The 15,042-nt window shown below is 39.2% G+C and overlaps 1 protein-coding gene across 1 annotated transcript in view; it reads left to right on the top strand.

The window, feature by feature from the left end:
• The first annotated feature begins 286 nt into the window (after nucleotides 1-286).
• Nucleotides 287-15,042, top strand: part of IRS1 (insulin receptor substrate 1) — a 41,441-nt gene continuing 26,685 nt past the window's right edge. The window contains exon 1 of the mRNA XM_063442517.1: nucleotides 287-3,564. Within this exon, the coding sequence (XP_063298587.1) occupies nucleotides 306-3,564 (3,259 nt within the window). The 5' untranslated portion in view covers nucleotides 287-305. The remainder of the gene's footprint in view (nucleotides 3,565-15,042) is intronic.

Genomic DNA, 15,042 nt, shown 5'->3' with positions numbered 1-15,042 from the left:
ACGTGCTGAGCCCAGCAAGGGGAAATACATACAATAAATAATACTCTGCTTGTTTGTGAAGTGGGTCTCTCTCCACTTCATCACTTTAAATAAGTGGTGCTGATTTTGATCTGTGATTTTTTTTTTTCCTGCAGTCTTCTGCATACACTTTATTGAGGAGGACTAAGAAGGTGTGTGGAAATATATATTTTATTTTTAAATATTTTTTTGGGTACGACTTTTTTTTTTTTTCTATTTGGGTATTTTTCTAATTAAAAAAAAATAAATTAATATATATAATTTTGTTTTTATTTTTTTTGGTACCGATGGCTAGCCCAACAGACCTTTATCCTCAGGAAAACTTCTCCGATGTTAGGAAGGTGGGCTACCTTAGGAAGCCCAAGACTATGCACAAAAGATTTTTCGTGCTCAGGGCTGCCAGTGATTCGGGTTTAGCCAGACTGGAGTACTATGAGAATGAGAAAAAGTGGAGGCATAAGTCTGGGGCCCCAAAGAGGTCCATTCCCCTGGAGAACTGCCTTAATATCAACAAGAGGGCGGATTCTAAGAATAAGCATTTGGTGGCTTTGTATACAAAAGATGAGTGTTTTGCAATTGCTGCTGATTGTGAACAAGAACAGGAAGGATGGTACCAGGCTCTGGTGGACCTTCATAATCGTGGTAAAACACACAGTCACCACAATAACCATGATGGAGCTGCTACTGGGGTAGATGGAGTCAACGGGGAAGATGTTTATGGAGAAATGACTCCACCAGGCCTGGCCTTCAAAGAAGTATGGCAAGTGATAATGAAACCCAAAGGATTGGGGCAAATAAAAAATGTTGTTGGAACGTACCGCCTGTGCCTGACCAGCCGCACTATTAGTTTGGTGAAGCTGAACTCTGATGCAGCAGCTGTAGTTCTGCAGCTCATGAATATTCGGAGATGTGGCCATTCAGAGAATTTCTTCTTCATTGAGGTTGGTCGTTCTGCAGTAACAGGATCTGGTGAATTCTGGATGCAAGTCGACGATTCCGTTGTCGCACAGAACATGCATGAGACAATCTTAGAGGCTATGAAAGCACTGAGCGAGGATTTTAGACCTCGCAGTAAAAGCCAGTCTTCATCCAACTGCTCCAACCCCATATCTGTTCCCCTTAGGAGACATCACCTTAACCACCCACCACCCAGCCAAGTAGGGCTTAACCGGAGAGCACGCACAGAGAGTGTTACAGCCACGTCTCCAGCAGGGGGTACGGCTAAACATGGAACATCGTCCTCATTCAGGGTTCGGGCATCCAGTGATGGTGAGGGTACTATGTCAAGACCAGCTTCAATGGATGGTAGTCCTGCAAGCCCTAGTGCCAATAGAGCTCAGTCACATAGACATAGAGGAAGTGCTCGTCTACATCCACCACTTAACCATAGCCGGTCTATCCCTACTCCGGCAGCTCACTGCTCTCCATCAGCTACTAGTCCTGTCAGCCTATCATCGAGCAGTACCAGTGGGCATGGCTCTACCTCTGATTGTTTGTTTCCACGAAGATCTAGTGCCTCAGTTTCTGGTTCGCCAAGTGATGGCGGATTCATTTCATCGGATGAATATGGTTCGAGCCCTTGTGATTTCAGAAGTTCTTTCCGCAGTGTGACTCCAGATTCTCTAGGGCACACACCACCAGCCCAAGAAGAAGATTTGAGTAACTACATCTGCATGGGAAAACCAAGCAGTCAAATTCAAAAAGGCCTTCAACAAAGGTACCACTCAAGTCGGGGAGAAGAACACCATGACTTGGACAAGGTTTTCAGAAAGCGGACCCATTCTTCAGGAACATCCCCACCAACTGTATCACATCAGAAGACCCCGTCACAATCCTCTATTGAAGAATACACTGAGATGATGCCTTCTTATCCTCTCCGTCTGTCGTCTTTCAGACACTCTGCTTTTGTGCCCACATACTCTTATCCAGAAGAGTGCCTGGATCTCCACCTTGAGGCTAACAGAATTAATCACACGGATGATGGATACATGCCAATGTCACCTGGTGTTGCCCCTGTGCCTCCCAAAAGTAATGACTATATGCCTATGAGTCCCAAAAGTGTGTCTGCCCCACAGCAGATTATTAATCCCAGAAGACATTCTCAGGTGGACTCAAATGGCTACATGATGATGTCCCCGAGCGGTAGCTGCTCACCCGATACTGCAAATTACTGCAAGATCTGGACCAATGGTACAAATCCTAAGTTGTCAATGGAAAGTAATGATGGCAAATTGCCTTGCAGTGACTACATTAACATGTCCCCAGCTAGTGGCTCCACTACAAGCACCCCTCCAGATTGCTACCTGAATACTGTTGAAGAGCCCCCCAAACCAGTTTATTCTTATTTCTCTCTACCCAGGTCCTTCAAGCATGCTCACAGGAAGAATGAAAATAGCCATTTGCGTGTGTCTGCCAATGCTGGACATCATCTGTATGCGGAGGACTCCTCTTCTTCTTCCACTAGCAGTGATAGCTTGGGAGGTCAAGACTCACAGCAAACACGGAAGGGTGAGACATGTCTCCCAGGCAAGCGATTAACAAGGCCCACGCGACTTTCTTTGGAAACCAGCAAAGCTAGCACTCTCCCCAGGGCAAGGGAACCTGTCTTGCCTCCTGAGCCCAAGAGCCCTGGAGAATATGTCAATATAGAATTCAGTGACAAAGCCTTCTCTGGGGGTTCATTGTCTTCCATGTGCTCCCTGCCATATGTGCAGAGTAGAGTGGTACCACAGAGGGAGAACCTGTCTGAGTACATGAACATGGATCTTGGAGTGTGGAGGGCCAAAACAGCCTATGCGTCATGTGCATCAACCTATAAACCTACATGTAAGCCTGCTAACTCACTGTGCTCTCCTGATATATGCAGTAGCAGCCGTCCACCTGTCCGAGCAAAGTTGGTTGCCCGGGACTCAATGAGCATGCAAAATGGTACACTTTGTTCAGATTATAGCCAAATGACACCTTCCAGGATCACAGCCAGGGCCACCTCTTCTTCTAGTAAAAGTAATTATGCAGAAATGTCTATTGGCGGGGTCCCTGAAGATAGCTCTGCTGTGCTCTCAACTCCCAACACAAATTTGTCTGAAACTCTTCATTCTTCTCTATTGGGCCAGGGATCTGGCCCGAGCGCCTTCACCAGGGTGAGCTTAAGTCCTAGCCGTAACCAGAGTGCCAAAGTTATTCGGGCTGGTGATTCACAAGGCAGGAGGCGGCATAGCTCGGAAACCTTTTCATCTACCCCTACCACCTCCAGAATGAGTGCTGGCCCAGTTTCTGGGGAGGATGTTAAAAGACATAGCTCTGCTTCCTTTGAAAATGTATGGCTCAGACCTGGAGACACTGCCAGGAGGGAATCTCTTCAGCATTCAGACCACCTCCATAATGGCCTCAATTATATTGATCTGGATCTGGCCAAGGATCTGAGTGTCCTGGAGCATTGCAACTCCCATCAGACAGGGGCAAGCCACCCCTCAGATGACCTAAGCGCCTATGCCAGCATCACGTTTCACAAGCTGGATGAACACCGGAGCCAGGCAGAAACTGAAGGTAATTTATCATGAAAGCACATACATTACACACATGGCACTTTTGTTTTTCTTTTTCTCAAAGTTTTAACCCCTTAAGGACCAAACTTCTGGAATAAAAGGGAATCATGATGTGTCACACACGTCATGTGTCCTTAAGGGGTTAAGGTCCAGAGGTGCACTTTGCAAAGCAAAACATTATATGACCCAGTAGTTCTGAGATGGTCATGGTGAAATCATGTGTTGAAAAACCTTAGGCTACTGATTCTCATACTTGTCCGTAAGGAACCCCTAACTAGATGGGCGTCTAAATGTGTTCATACTATTTTAAACATTTTAATGGTTTCTTAACATATTGTGCAGTTCACAATATCACAATTTTCTGGGCTTTAATTGTATTTGTTTTTAAAATGTTTTTTTATTTACATTTTTTTTTAAACCAGAACATTATGTTGAGGTTTTGGGTTTTTGTTCATTTCCACACTACTCTTTACATGTTTGTAGTGGTCCATTTGTTGTACCTTCTGAGACATCATTTGCGTTGGCACATAATTTATGTGCTAGTGCTGGGGGGGGCTTTATATATGCACCTGTCAATGCGGAACTTGCTCTCCAACTAATTCTGCAGTTCAGTAGCTATGCGGAGTTGTTATATTTTAATTGTCATTTGATCAGAAAATAGGACTTTGTTCTAAGAACTATATTTGTTTTTTTACCACTTGCAGATATTGATTCTTCTCAGAGTTCATTGACTGCTTTTGGAGTGATTTTGATCCCTAGATTGAATATTAAATTAAATTTTGAACATACCCCAGAAAATGCTATTTGCTTGTGAATGGTTTAATTCCTCTAACTATAGAGTAGGATGGTCAAAGAAAAAAATAGGTGTATCTGTGTAATTTCTAGCCTCTGAACTAGCAGTCTATAACTGCAGCAAGGCGAGTGGTCGCATGACATGACAGTTGGCAACATGGTATATGCTTTTAGGAGAGTGTACAGTATAATAGTTAGTCAAGCACCTTTTTTTTTTTTTTTAATCCTGATATTTCGTATATTTGACAAACTACGAGTAATTTGTTTTATGTTCAGCTTTTCCAAACCCCGAAAATTCTGTTCACATAATTCCAATCAATCACTTTCTAATCTGACAGTCTGTATTGGTTTGCATTGTATTGGTATATACTGCAACCAATGTAGTAATTGCCTGACATTTGATACATTTTTTATTTAATTTTTTTACAATCTGAGATCCAAAGCAATGTGCATTTAAGGGTGACCCAATAAAGGAAATCTCTTGTATAGTGCTTGGTGGCTGTAGAATACTGTACCAGTTTTTTTTTAAGCTGTTCTGTGCTCTGTGAATTTCAAGGTCAAGCTAATCTGAAGTTCTCATTTTGTGCCAACCAGATACTCTTTGTACTTTGTGTCCGTAGTGTGCATTTAGCGTACGTTTATGGACTGATGATTCCCTTCCTCACATCTCGTATACATTTCATTATGCATGAGGAAAAAGTAGATAATTTAAATTTTTTTTTGTTGCCATTTACATTTTTCACAAACCCACAACTGCTTATTTTCACACACTTAAAACTCCCTATATAGACTGTTGTGTTTAGCGATGCACTAGTCATTTATTGAGAATTAATTCTTAATGGTTCTTGCTTGAAATCATATTCTTGCTCTCAAAGGAGACTAATTGCATGTTGCAAACTTAATCATATCTCACACTACACGAGACATGCCTGTAGTTTTTTAAATATGTAAGCTTGACTCTGAGCATTGTAATCCAAGCAGAACATATAACCCTTTTTTTTTTTTTTTTTTTTAATCCATTCAATCTCTTAATTCGTGCATTGTAAAGCATCAAAGTTTAATGGATTTTATTTTTCCATGTAGTCTGCGTGTGCTTTGGTTTAACAAGTTCCAGGTTACTAAATGGCTGTTTAGTTTTAGTGTATGTTAGAAAAACAAAAACTTGCGTGCATGTATAAAACGTGGTATGTGCTTATATGGATAAATAGTGTTTGCATATCTAAAGAGTATATGTAGAATGGTTGCACTCGAATAATATGTAGTGTGTGCTATATGTACATTAGAGCTTAATGGGCTTATTTCAGCTTGCATGTGTTAATGAGTACACAGTTTGCGATGTACGTGCTTTCACTGTCTCAGCATATCATGTTTACAGGGCTTTGCTATGTTTTTCCATCGAGAAAAAGGAACAACGTGGCTAGTGCAACTTCATGAATGAATGAATTAGAGCGTGGGAATCTATCATTCCATGGGCTCATTGCTATTATCCCGCCCTCTCTTCCTCCTTATTAACACACATCCGCTTAACCCCCTTGCCTTTCCATAACCATTTGGCAGCTGAGAGCCTTTCTGTATGCTTGTTTACTTTTCTCCTAAAGCAACAGGGTTTGCTTCTGCAGCATATGTTTCAGATGTTATTACATTGTCTTACGCAACTTGCATCCGAGCACCTACTCACCAGCATAATTGCTTTTAACATATTTCCCCTGCAGAGTTCAGCCTCCTGCATTGTCCGTATCTGGAGATAATTTTAAATGTGAAAGGCGCACGTACTAATTTTCCATTTCTGTTCATTTTCTCCTGAACACTTTTTTTTTTTTTTTTTTTTTTTTTTTTTACGGCTTTATTAACCAAAAAGAATAGTAGAAGAGAATTTAAAGATCTTACAATGTGTCCTAAAACTTTTGTTTATACACGGAATAATATAACGGATTATCACCCCTATACAATAAGCCCCTTGAGTTGGAGGGGTGTGAGAAAATTTCACTTCTTATAATCTTGCTCACAAATGGTTAAACTAGTTAAGCAGGATTTTCACTTGCTTTATCTACTGGCTACTGTTACACCAGCAGTCTGTCACCATGTTGAACCGTAAAAAGTATGCTAAGGCATTAACATTGTAATCTTGCAAATCATTGCCGTTGGCACTGTGTAAGTGAAATTATGCAATTAAGTGATGTGAATGTATTTAATAAAGGTCAGCCCCGTCAATCATTTAAAATACGACACTTTATCAGGTACATTGTGATTGGCCACTTTCTTCATGTGTGCTGGCAAATATGTTAAAGGGTTACGTCAAGCACCATAACCAATTCAGTGATTTGAAGTGTTCGTGGTGCTTGAAATCTGTATGTACAGAGTTTTGTTATGAATTGCTGCAAATACAGATTTTATCCCCTTTGCTGACTGGGTTGTAAACCCACCTCAGGGGATGTTGTTGGGGCATCATTAGCCATCCCTGAACAAGCGTTCTCTAGAAGTTGGTTGTCGTAAGTCTACTGCAAAGGCGACCTGGCATCCTCAGAGGACCCATGTAAGAGGGAAGACTGTTGTAAAACGGTTTTGCCCCAATACTGAGGATTGGCCCCAGGGCTGTAGGGATTTATAATGGTTGGAGTAACCCTTTAAAATTTCAATTAAAACAAATATTTTTGTTTTGACTGAATTACTAATGCACAGCGCTACGGAACTTGCTGGCACTATATAAATAATAAAATAATAATTACACTAGGTATGAACTAGTGTTAAATATTTACATTCTTTTGTTTAGTTAACCCCCTTTATTCCCACTAAAAGTAGACTGTCCTCTGTGTTCCTGTAAAGATAATGGGATATTGTGTGAAAAGAATACAAATTCTCATGTTTTGTGTCAGAAGCAACTTTTACGCCATTTGTGGTTTTTAAACCGTACTAATTGTTATATCATAGCAAGTTATATTGCTTGGATATATGTTGGTGCAATTAATATCAGTTTATATTGAACAAAACTGCACTTTTATAATGGTCTTAATTTGATCCGTAGGGGAAAAACGCTCAATTTTTAGATAGTATGTATGGCATTCTTGTCTGCACCCTCGGGTGTAAAGTAAATGTTCACAGGTATTCTGTACTTGAAATCCGTGCTAAAGATATTTATGTAGAATTTAGATGACATGAAAGTGTAAATAAAGAAGGTGCCACTAGTACACTTTGAAGCTCTTGCTATCTAGCTACTGAGATTTTGCAACCCAGATGAAAATGACGCCTACATTATGCCATGTGAGAGATGGGTATCTTTAGTATTCACATGTAAATAAAAGCAAGCTTCTAAAATGTTATGCAATAGCTGATTTTTGTGGGAGCTTTAGGTAGTTTTGCACAACATTGGAGTGCCTTTTGTTAGTATGCTAACTGGTAGTTATACATAGTATGTCTTCATATATCCTGCATCCTCCTACCCTCTGCCTTCAGAACGTTTTCCTATCTTGACCAATATAGACATCAGTGCACACACCACGCAGTAAATGATGCATCTACCGGTAGAACTACATGCTGCAATAATATATTTTTACACATTACCATTAGATACCATATGGTCCTCTATAAAACAGTGCACGTTTTCACAAATTTATCAGTGACTTTGTGCAGTGGTGCTAAACTTTGTTACATTCTTTTAATATAAATATTTTTGATGTATCTGTACCACTCTAGCTAAATTTGCAAGCTCGTCTTTTCAAATAATGTGTTCGTTACCATGCATACTATGGCCACACAAAAGTATCCTGTTTTTCACACTGTGTACTATTCCTAGCGTTAGACCTGCATTCTCTAAAATAAGCAAAGGTGGCAAATAGCTCCCTGTTAGTTTAGCATGTGTTACAAGTCCATCACAGTTTAGAGATGTGTAAACCAGCTTTGGATTCACAGAATGGTGCCAGATCTTAATTTCTCTAATTTGTTATTGACCATAAAAAACAGTTTCGTCTTTAGCCTCTGGCACAGTTTATGTACAGCGCTGTGATATTTGATATTAATATGAGATTAGTACAGCAATGCATAGTCCAGGGGTAGGCAACCTTCGGCTCTCCAGATGTTTTGGACTACATCTCCCATAATGCTTTTACAGCCATATTACTGGCAAAGCATCAAGGGAGATGTAGTCCACAACATCTGGAGAGCCGAAGGTTGCCTACCCCTGGCATAGTCCCTTGTAGTCTAGAATTTCAAGTGTGAAATCATGTCAACAACAATACTTTTTTTTGCTCTGCTTTTTAAATCTTATTTGCCACCAAAACGGCTTTTAAATGCACGTGTTGTTGAGATGTGTACTGGCTTAGAGGGCGGTCTGTCCCCTATAGTTTGTTTTTCTTTAGCTATTAAAAGCTTCCTACCCTGGTCACGTGTTTGGCAGGTAAATGTTTATTTTCCTTTTTTCTTCTGCATGGTCGCAAGGTGATGGATCCAGCTGCTGCTGCTGCACATGCTTAACTGCTTGGCAGATCTGGATCTGGGGGCTGCTGTTCTCTGCTGGGAGACACCCTGTCTGCTTTTTGTGTCTGCTATATAGGCGATTGATGTTTACTCCACCGTAGACAAAGGCAGTGTTTGTGTGTGTGTGTCTGTGGCAGTATAATATAAATATAAGCAACTATTTTGTTTAACTATGTAGGTTAGGATTTGTCGTCTTTTTCATGGTTAATATAAATTAAAACTAAACTCTTAGTTTTTTCTTCTTCCAAATAGCTCCTTTGATTACACAGTCCCTGTGTCTGATCTGATTAGATGGTGCAAGGTCTGCCCCCTCCCCCCCTCTCTGTAGCTGTAAAGTCGGTGTATAATGGAAGCAGCAGGTAATTGCATTATTTAGGAGTTACATTACTGTGTCTGTGCAGTTAGGAAGCTGTATGGCATTTGCACATTTAGTAAAGAGCTGGCTTTATTGAATTAACTCTGCGTACTCTTTAAAGGCACACACATGACTTCCCCTCCCCTGTAATGTGATTACATAACATATTATGGGAACTGCTTGTTGCAGTGATGAGAGGAGTGTAATTTTCAAGCAGTGCAGACTTGCACCATTTGAGTTAAATGAACACTATTGTCACCAGAACAACTACAGTTTAATGTAGTTATTCTGGTGAGTGTAATCAGTTCCTGCAGGCTTTTTGTTGAAATCACGGTATTTTTAGAGAAATTGCAGTCTAGGAACTGCTCTAGTGGCCACTCCTCAAAATGACTTTCAGCGTCTCCAAGCTCTGTATGGAGACACTGAACTTTCACTATGAAGAGATGCTGATTTCCTATGGGAAAGTAATGTGTTTGGCTGAGATAATCACTTTGATGTCAGCCAAGGAGGTGGATTGGCGGCAGACCCATGTGGTGCTGGAAATAAGGTACATTTTGTTATAGTGAGGTCAAAATACATGTTTGTTTTCCGGACCCTATAGTGTTCCTTTAATGTTTCTGTAATAGTGTCAGAGAGTTCATCACAAAGCAAGATGTTCTTTGCCCCTTATTTTACAAATAAGTAATACAGGTGGTGGTACCAACATCCCTTTAAACAAAGTCCTGATTTCTTTGGAAAAACATTTTTCTATTTCAGTCTCTGAAAATTGTATTTGGGGTTAGTATAGTGATTTTGGGTTAGGAGTGATTTTGGATAAGGTGGCTTAGGGTTTGGCGGTATCTGTCTTTAAGGTGGTAGGGACATAACTTCCAGAATTGATATTTACTTCTGTGGGTGTATGTTTGTTACATGCATGCTTGAGATACCGCACTCAATCTGTTCCTTACAAGGGCAAAGTCCTTGGGTTGTACCTGAGGAACATTTTGTATCTTGAATGCCCTGCTAATCTGTGTCAATAATTTTATCACAAGAGATGTGACCTTTTATTGTGTTTGATAACATAGTTCAATCAATTTCCCTGAAGAAAGTTGTGTATTTCACTCTGTATAAACAAATCTTATGCTGTATGAGCCAATATGTTGTGCAATTATCTACGATGACAATACTTTGCGTACCAGGTGAAAGGATAAAATGCATTAGACATGTCACATGAGGTAACATTCTCCCTACATCCTGTGCAAGGTACATTACCTCATTGAGAGAAAGTGTCACGCCATTAGTTTAATACTACAATGGGCAAGGAAGAACATTTACAGATACATCGCTTGTGGGTTTCTGTTCCTTCTTTCTTAATAGCTTTAACATAATTTGAGGCTCTTTTTCAAAATATTATTCCAGAATATGTTTTTGGTATTATAGATCACAAGTAACAAAAAAGACCAATCTTATCTTTGTAATGGGCGAGTAGTTTAACATATTTTTTGCTAGAGGGGAAACACATTTAAGTTAGGTTTATTTACTAACTTATCTTACTGTACTACCTTGAAGGGGGGTGGGGGGTGGGGAAGGATAGTTCAAAACTTGAGATTGAAAGTCTAAAGTTTTCTTAAGAATAACATTTTTTTTTTTTAAACTGGATTAAACCAATAAAACCATACATTTACACTTTAATCTTACATTTACTTTGAGTTACAACGGACTGCCTTTATAATAACCCTGCTATTAAACGGTACATGTATCTGTAATTCCCATTTAAAATGCTTGAAGGCATGGTTAGTCTTGTACTGAACACTTTGGTACTGTCTTAAAGTGTTATGTTCGCTTTAATTTCACTGGAAATACCTGCCTTCATCTGATGCCAGTGGAAGGCAACTGCAGCTGTGTTTATACAGTAAACAGTCACAATGAAAAATATTTCTTATTTAAGAAATGGTTTTGTTTCAATTAGCCTATTTATAAGTTTACTGGGAGATCGTTGAGTCAGGTGCTGTTGTAGTGTGACAGTCGGGTTTTTAAAGAAGTATTACACTAAACGATATTACTTTCACTAAAGTCTGCATTAACCTGAAGTAATTTTATTTTATATAATTTTGTCTAGTGTTTGTCAAGCTTTTTGTGGTTGTATATTATATCATTATATCCGTGCCTCTCTGATCCAGAAATGACAATTGATAGTTATGTGTATCTCATAAAGTCTCTGAAGCGGTTTGGACTCATCAGTCATGAGTAGTTTTATTATACAGGACACTTGGTCATTTGTTTGGGACATGAAATGTATTTGTCATTGATTATAAAAAAAAATAATAATTTGTTTTTGTTTTCCTTGTGATTAAATTTGTCACAAAAATATCTTGTTCAGCAGCATTGGGAGTAGTAGCAAGTAGAAGCAGAACAAAATTGACGCATCTAAGGAAAAAGTTAAAACGTCTCTGCTATGTCTAACGTATGGCTTATAATTTTAGCTGTAAGCCACTTTCACACCTTTGTGGGTGCAGGATACTTCTGCACCATGGTCTTAGCAATAATGTAATATTTATGGTGGATATTTATCAAACGTTCGAAAAAGTGGTCATTTTCTGTATAGTAAATACAGAAAATCTGACAGATATAATAAATTGTGCAAAATAGTTGTAAAAAAATAGATGAAAAGGAGTTGTTGACACTTTTTTTTTTTTTTTTTTCATAACTATGCTTTATAGTGCCAAGACTAACCATTGAAATGTAAAAATGCTGTGGAACAGTTTATGGGGAAACATAATTTTACTTTTCTTGCACTATGGGGTGAATCTATGTAACAAGCATTATTTTCTTTTCCTCTTTCTCTTCAAACACTAGGCATCTGATACCACATATAAATGACCGGGTTTTGGTTTTCTTAATGGTTTTTATCTGAGGCAATCCCATACTTTTGGTAAATGTAAAGAGTTGTCCTTTTAATGAGCTCAGCTATTCACTGTTTGGCATCCAATCAAATGTCCTTCTTCCTCATTGTGGATCACTGATTACTAACACAGCCTTATAATGCTTATAATTCTTTGGACACAAGTTTTTTTTTTTTTTTTTTAATCAGTTTTGCTGATTTGGGCAAAATGAATGCTAAGCAGCAGAATGGGCATAGGTAGCGTATCTCAATTCTGGTGCCTTCCTCAATATCTGATGGTGGAGTACAGGGCTAAATGACTGTTAAGTATGTGAGCTGTTATTAAAGCTTATTAAAACATATGGCATTTGATCTAAAGAACAGTTGCTTGATCATGTGTTATTGATCTCAACCTGTACGGCATGCTGTTTTGCTTCATAGTGTTTGTATTTCTGTGTTTTGCAATCCTTTTACGGTCTCTGTTCCCAGGCCAGGACCTCTTCTTCCAAGCCAGCTAAAGAGTGCAGTCCCAGCATGATTGACTGCTGAGAATGGTATATCAGTTTCCCATGCCTGGGCCAATGTACAAGAGTATTTCTTACTTAATTAAACCAAAGGAATGCAGTGCAATTCCCAGACTTCTGTGTTTTATTGTTAAAGTAACAGTACTATCATTTTCTGTCTGCTGACAGCAAGCTGTTTATGTTCATTTTTATGCACGTTTTGTTATGAGCCATTGGTGCTGTTGGTTTTTATAACTGATTACGAATATGTTGAGAGACATGTAAAAAAAAAAATCAATGTATATGCTTTGTATCTCAAGCACAGGAAAAATAAGATAAAGTAGTGTACTGACTTTCTAATGTTTTTAAAGAGAAATAGATCAGAAATTAAGAAAAAAAATAAAAATAAACCCAAAGGTTATGAAAGAGGAAGAGAAGAGGACACATAGAAACATAGAATGTGACGGCAGATAAGAACCATTCGGCCCAATTAGTCTGCCCAATTTTCTAAATACTTTCATTAGTCTCTGGCCTTATCTTATAGTTAGGATAGCCTTATGCCTATCCCACGCATGCTTAAACTCCTTTACTGTGTTATTCTCTACCACTTCAGCTGGAAGGCTATTCCATGCATCCACTACCCTCTCAGTAAAGTAATACTTCCTGATATTATTTTTAAACCTTTGTCCCTCTAATTTAAGACTATGTACGCAAAAGAGATGTTTGAGGTGACCGTGTCACTTTAAGCCTTAGATTTTTTTTCACTCTAATTCAAGGTTGTTGCCTATCAAAATCTTATACACAGGTGTTTATATTTGCAGCAATGAACCTATTCCATCAGTGCTAGATATCCGATGTGAGTCTATGTTGAATGCTTTTCAAGTCTCCACCTCCACTAACTGGCTCAAAGAAAGAGCAGGAGCCATAGATAATTATATGTTCAATAGTGAATTTTGGTTATCCCATTGTGCAGTTAGCTGCTGTCCGCTTAGGCATCAGTGTAAATGTAACCGCTTAAAAGGTGTGTTGTGTTTTTTTTTTGTTGTTTTTTTTTTTTTAAATAGATTTATTTCTTCAACCTGGGGGACAATTTTGGAAACCTCCATGATTGATTCTGAAGCTTTCCATGCATTGTATCCAATATTTTGGGGTGACCGATTAAATGTATGTCATATATAACATTAAGTCACTCGTAAAATATTTAATATGTAGGTTACATCACTTACCATTAATCGTGTCTTTACAAATTGCTCTTTACAATGTAAACACACAAATTGTAGTAAAATGTATATAATCCTTTCCTTTATTTTACATGCTGTAGAGCTTGGGAGAATTATTGATGTACATTTTTTCTGATCATGCTTGACATATTTAGGTCACTTCCTCCGAAGATGTCTTTAGAGATTTATCCTTAAGTAGCTGGGAGATGTTCTCTTTTTGTACAGTACCCAGTGTTTTGCGCTCAATGAGATTTATTTTTATGGCATTAGCGATCACAATTTTGACACGCTTCGAAGAGTTGTTTTTCTCAAATGTGCTGTGTATAGAACGACCATCATCAAATCCATACAGTTCAAGAATCTACCTTTAAAGATTCTGAATTGTCATTTTGTTCCCACTCCAGAGTAAGCACTTGGCCAAACTGAGTCGAAAATTGTACTTTAAAGGACCACTATAGTGCCCTGAGGGTGCCCCCACCCTCAGGCTCCCCCTCCCTCCCGGCTCTGGAAAGGGGAAAAGGGGTAAAACTTACCTTTTTCCAGCGCTGGGCGGGGAGCTCTCTGCCTCCGTTCCGCCCCGTCGGCTGAATGCGCACGCGCGGCAAGAGCTGCGCGCGCATTCAGCCGGTCGCATGGGAAAGCATTTACAATGCTTTCCTATGGACGCTTGCGTGCTCTCACTGTGATTTTCACAGTGAGAATCACGCAAGCGCCTCTAGCGGCTGTCAATGAGACAGCCACTAGAGGATTTGGGGGAAGGCTTAACCCATTTATAAACATAGCAGTCTCTCTGAAACTGCTATGTTTATAAAAAAAATGGGTTAACCCTAGCTGGACCTGGCACCCAGACCACTTAATTAAGCTGAAGTGGTCTGGGTGCCTAGAGTGGTCCTTTAAAAGAAAACAAAATCGTTGGCTTGGATTTTAACCCCTTAAGGACCAAACTTCTGGAATATAAGGGAATAATGACATGTCACACATGTCATGTGTCCTTAAGGGGTTAAAGAAGTTAGTGCCAACACTGGGCTGTTCTGCTTTTATAATATGTATAGTAAGAAAGTACTGTTTTTCACATTTATCACTTAATTCACACGTGCAATGTGATTACGTCCACTCTTTAGTCCATCACGACCTTCGGTGTGTCATTTTTTTTTTTTGTTGCTGTAATACGGTTTTGCTTGGTCTGATCACTGATGTTTGAGAGTTGCATTTCTGCTGGGAAAATCAAAGCCAACCTCATCCTGGAGAGTCTCTTTTATTTAGCTTTAACCTATAGATT

Source organism: Pelobates fuscus, chromosome 2, assembly GCF_036172605.1.
Source record: "Pelobates fuscus isolate aPelFus1 chromosome 2, aPelFus1.pri, whole genome shotgun sequence".
Classification (NCBI taxonomy): domain Eukaryota; kingdom Metazoa; phylum Chordata; class Amphibia; order Anura; family Pelobatidae; genus Pelobates; species Pelobates fuscus.
This window is presented reverse-complemented; position numbering and strand designations above follow the sequence as displayed.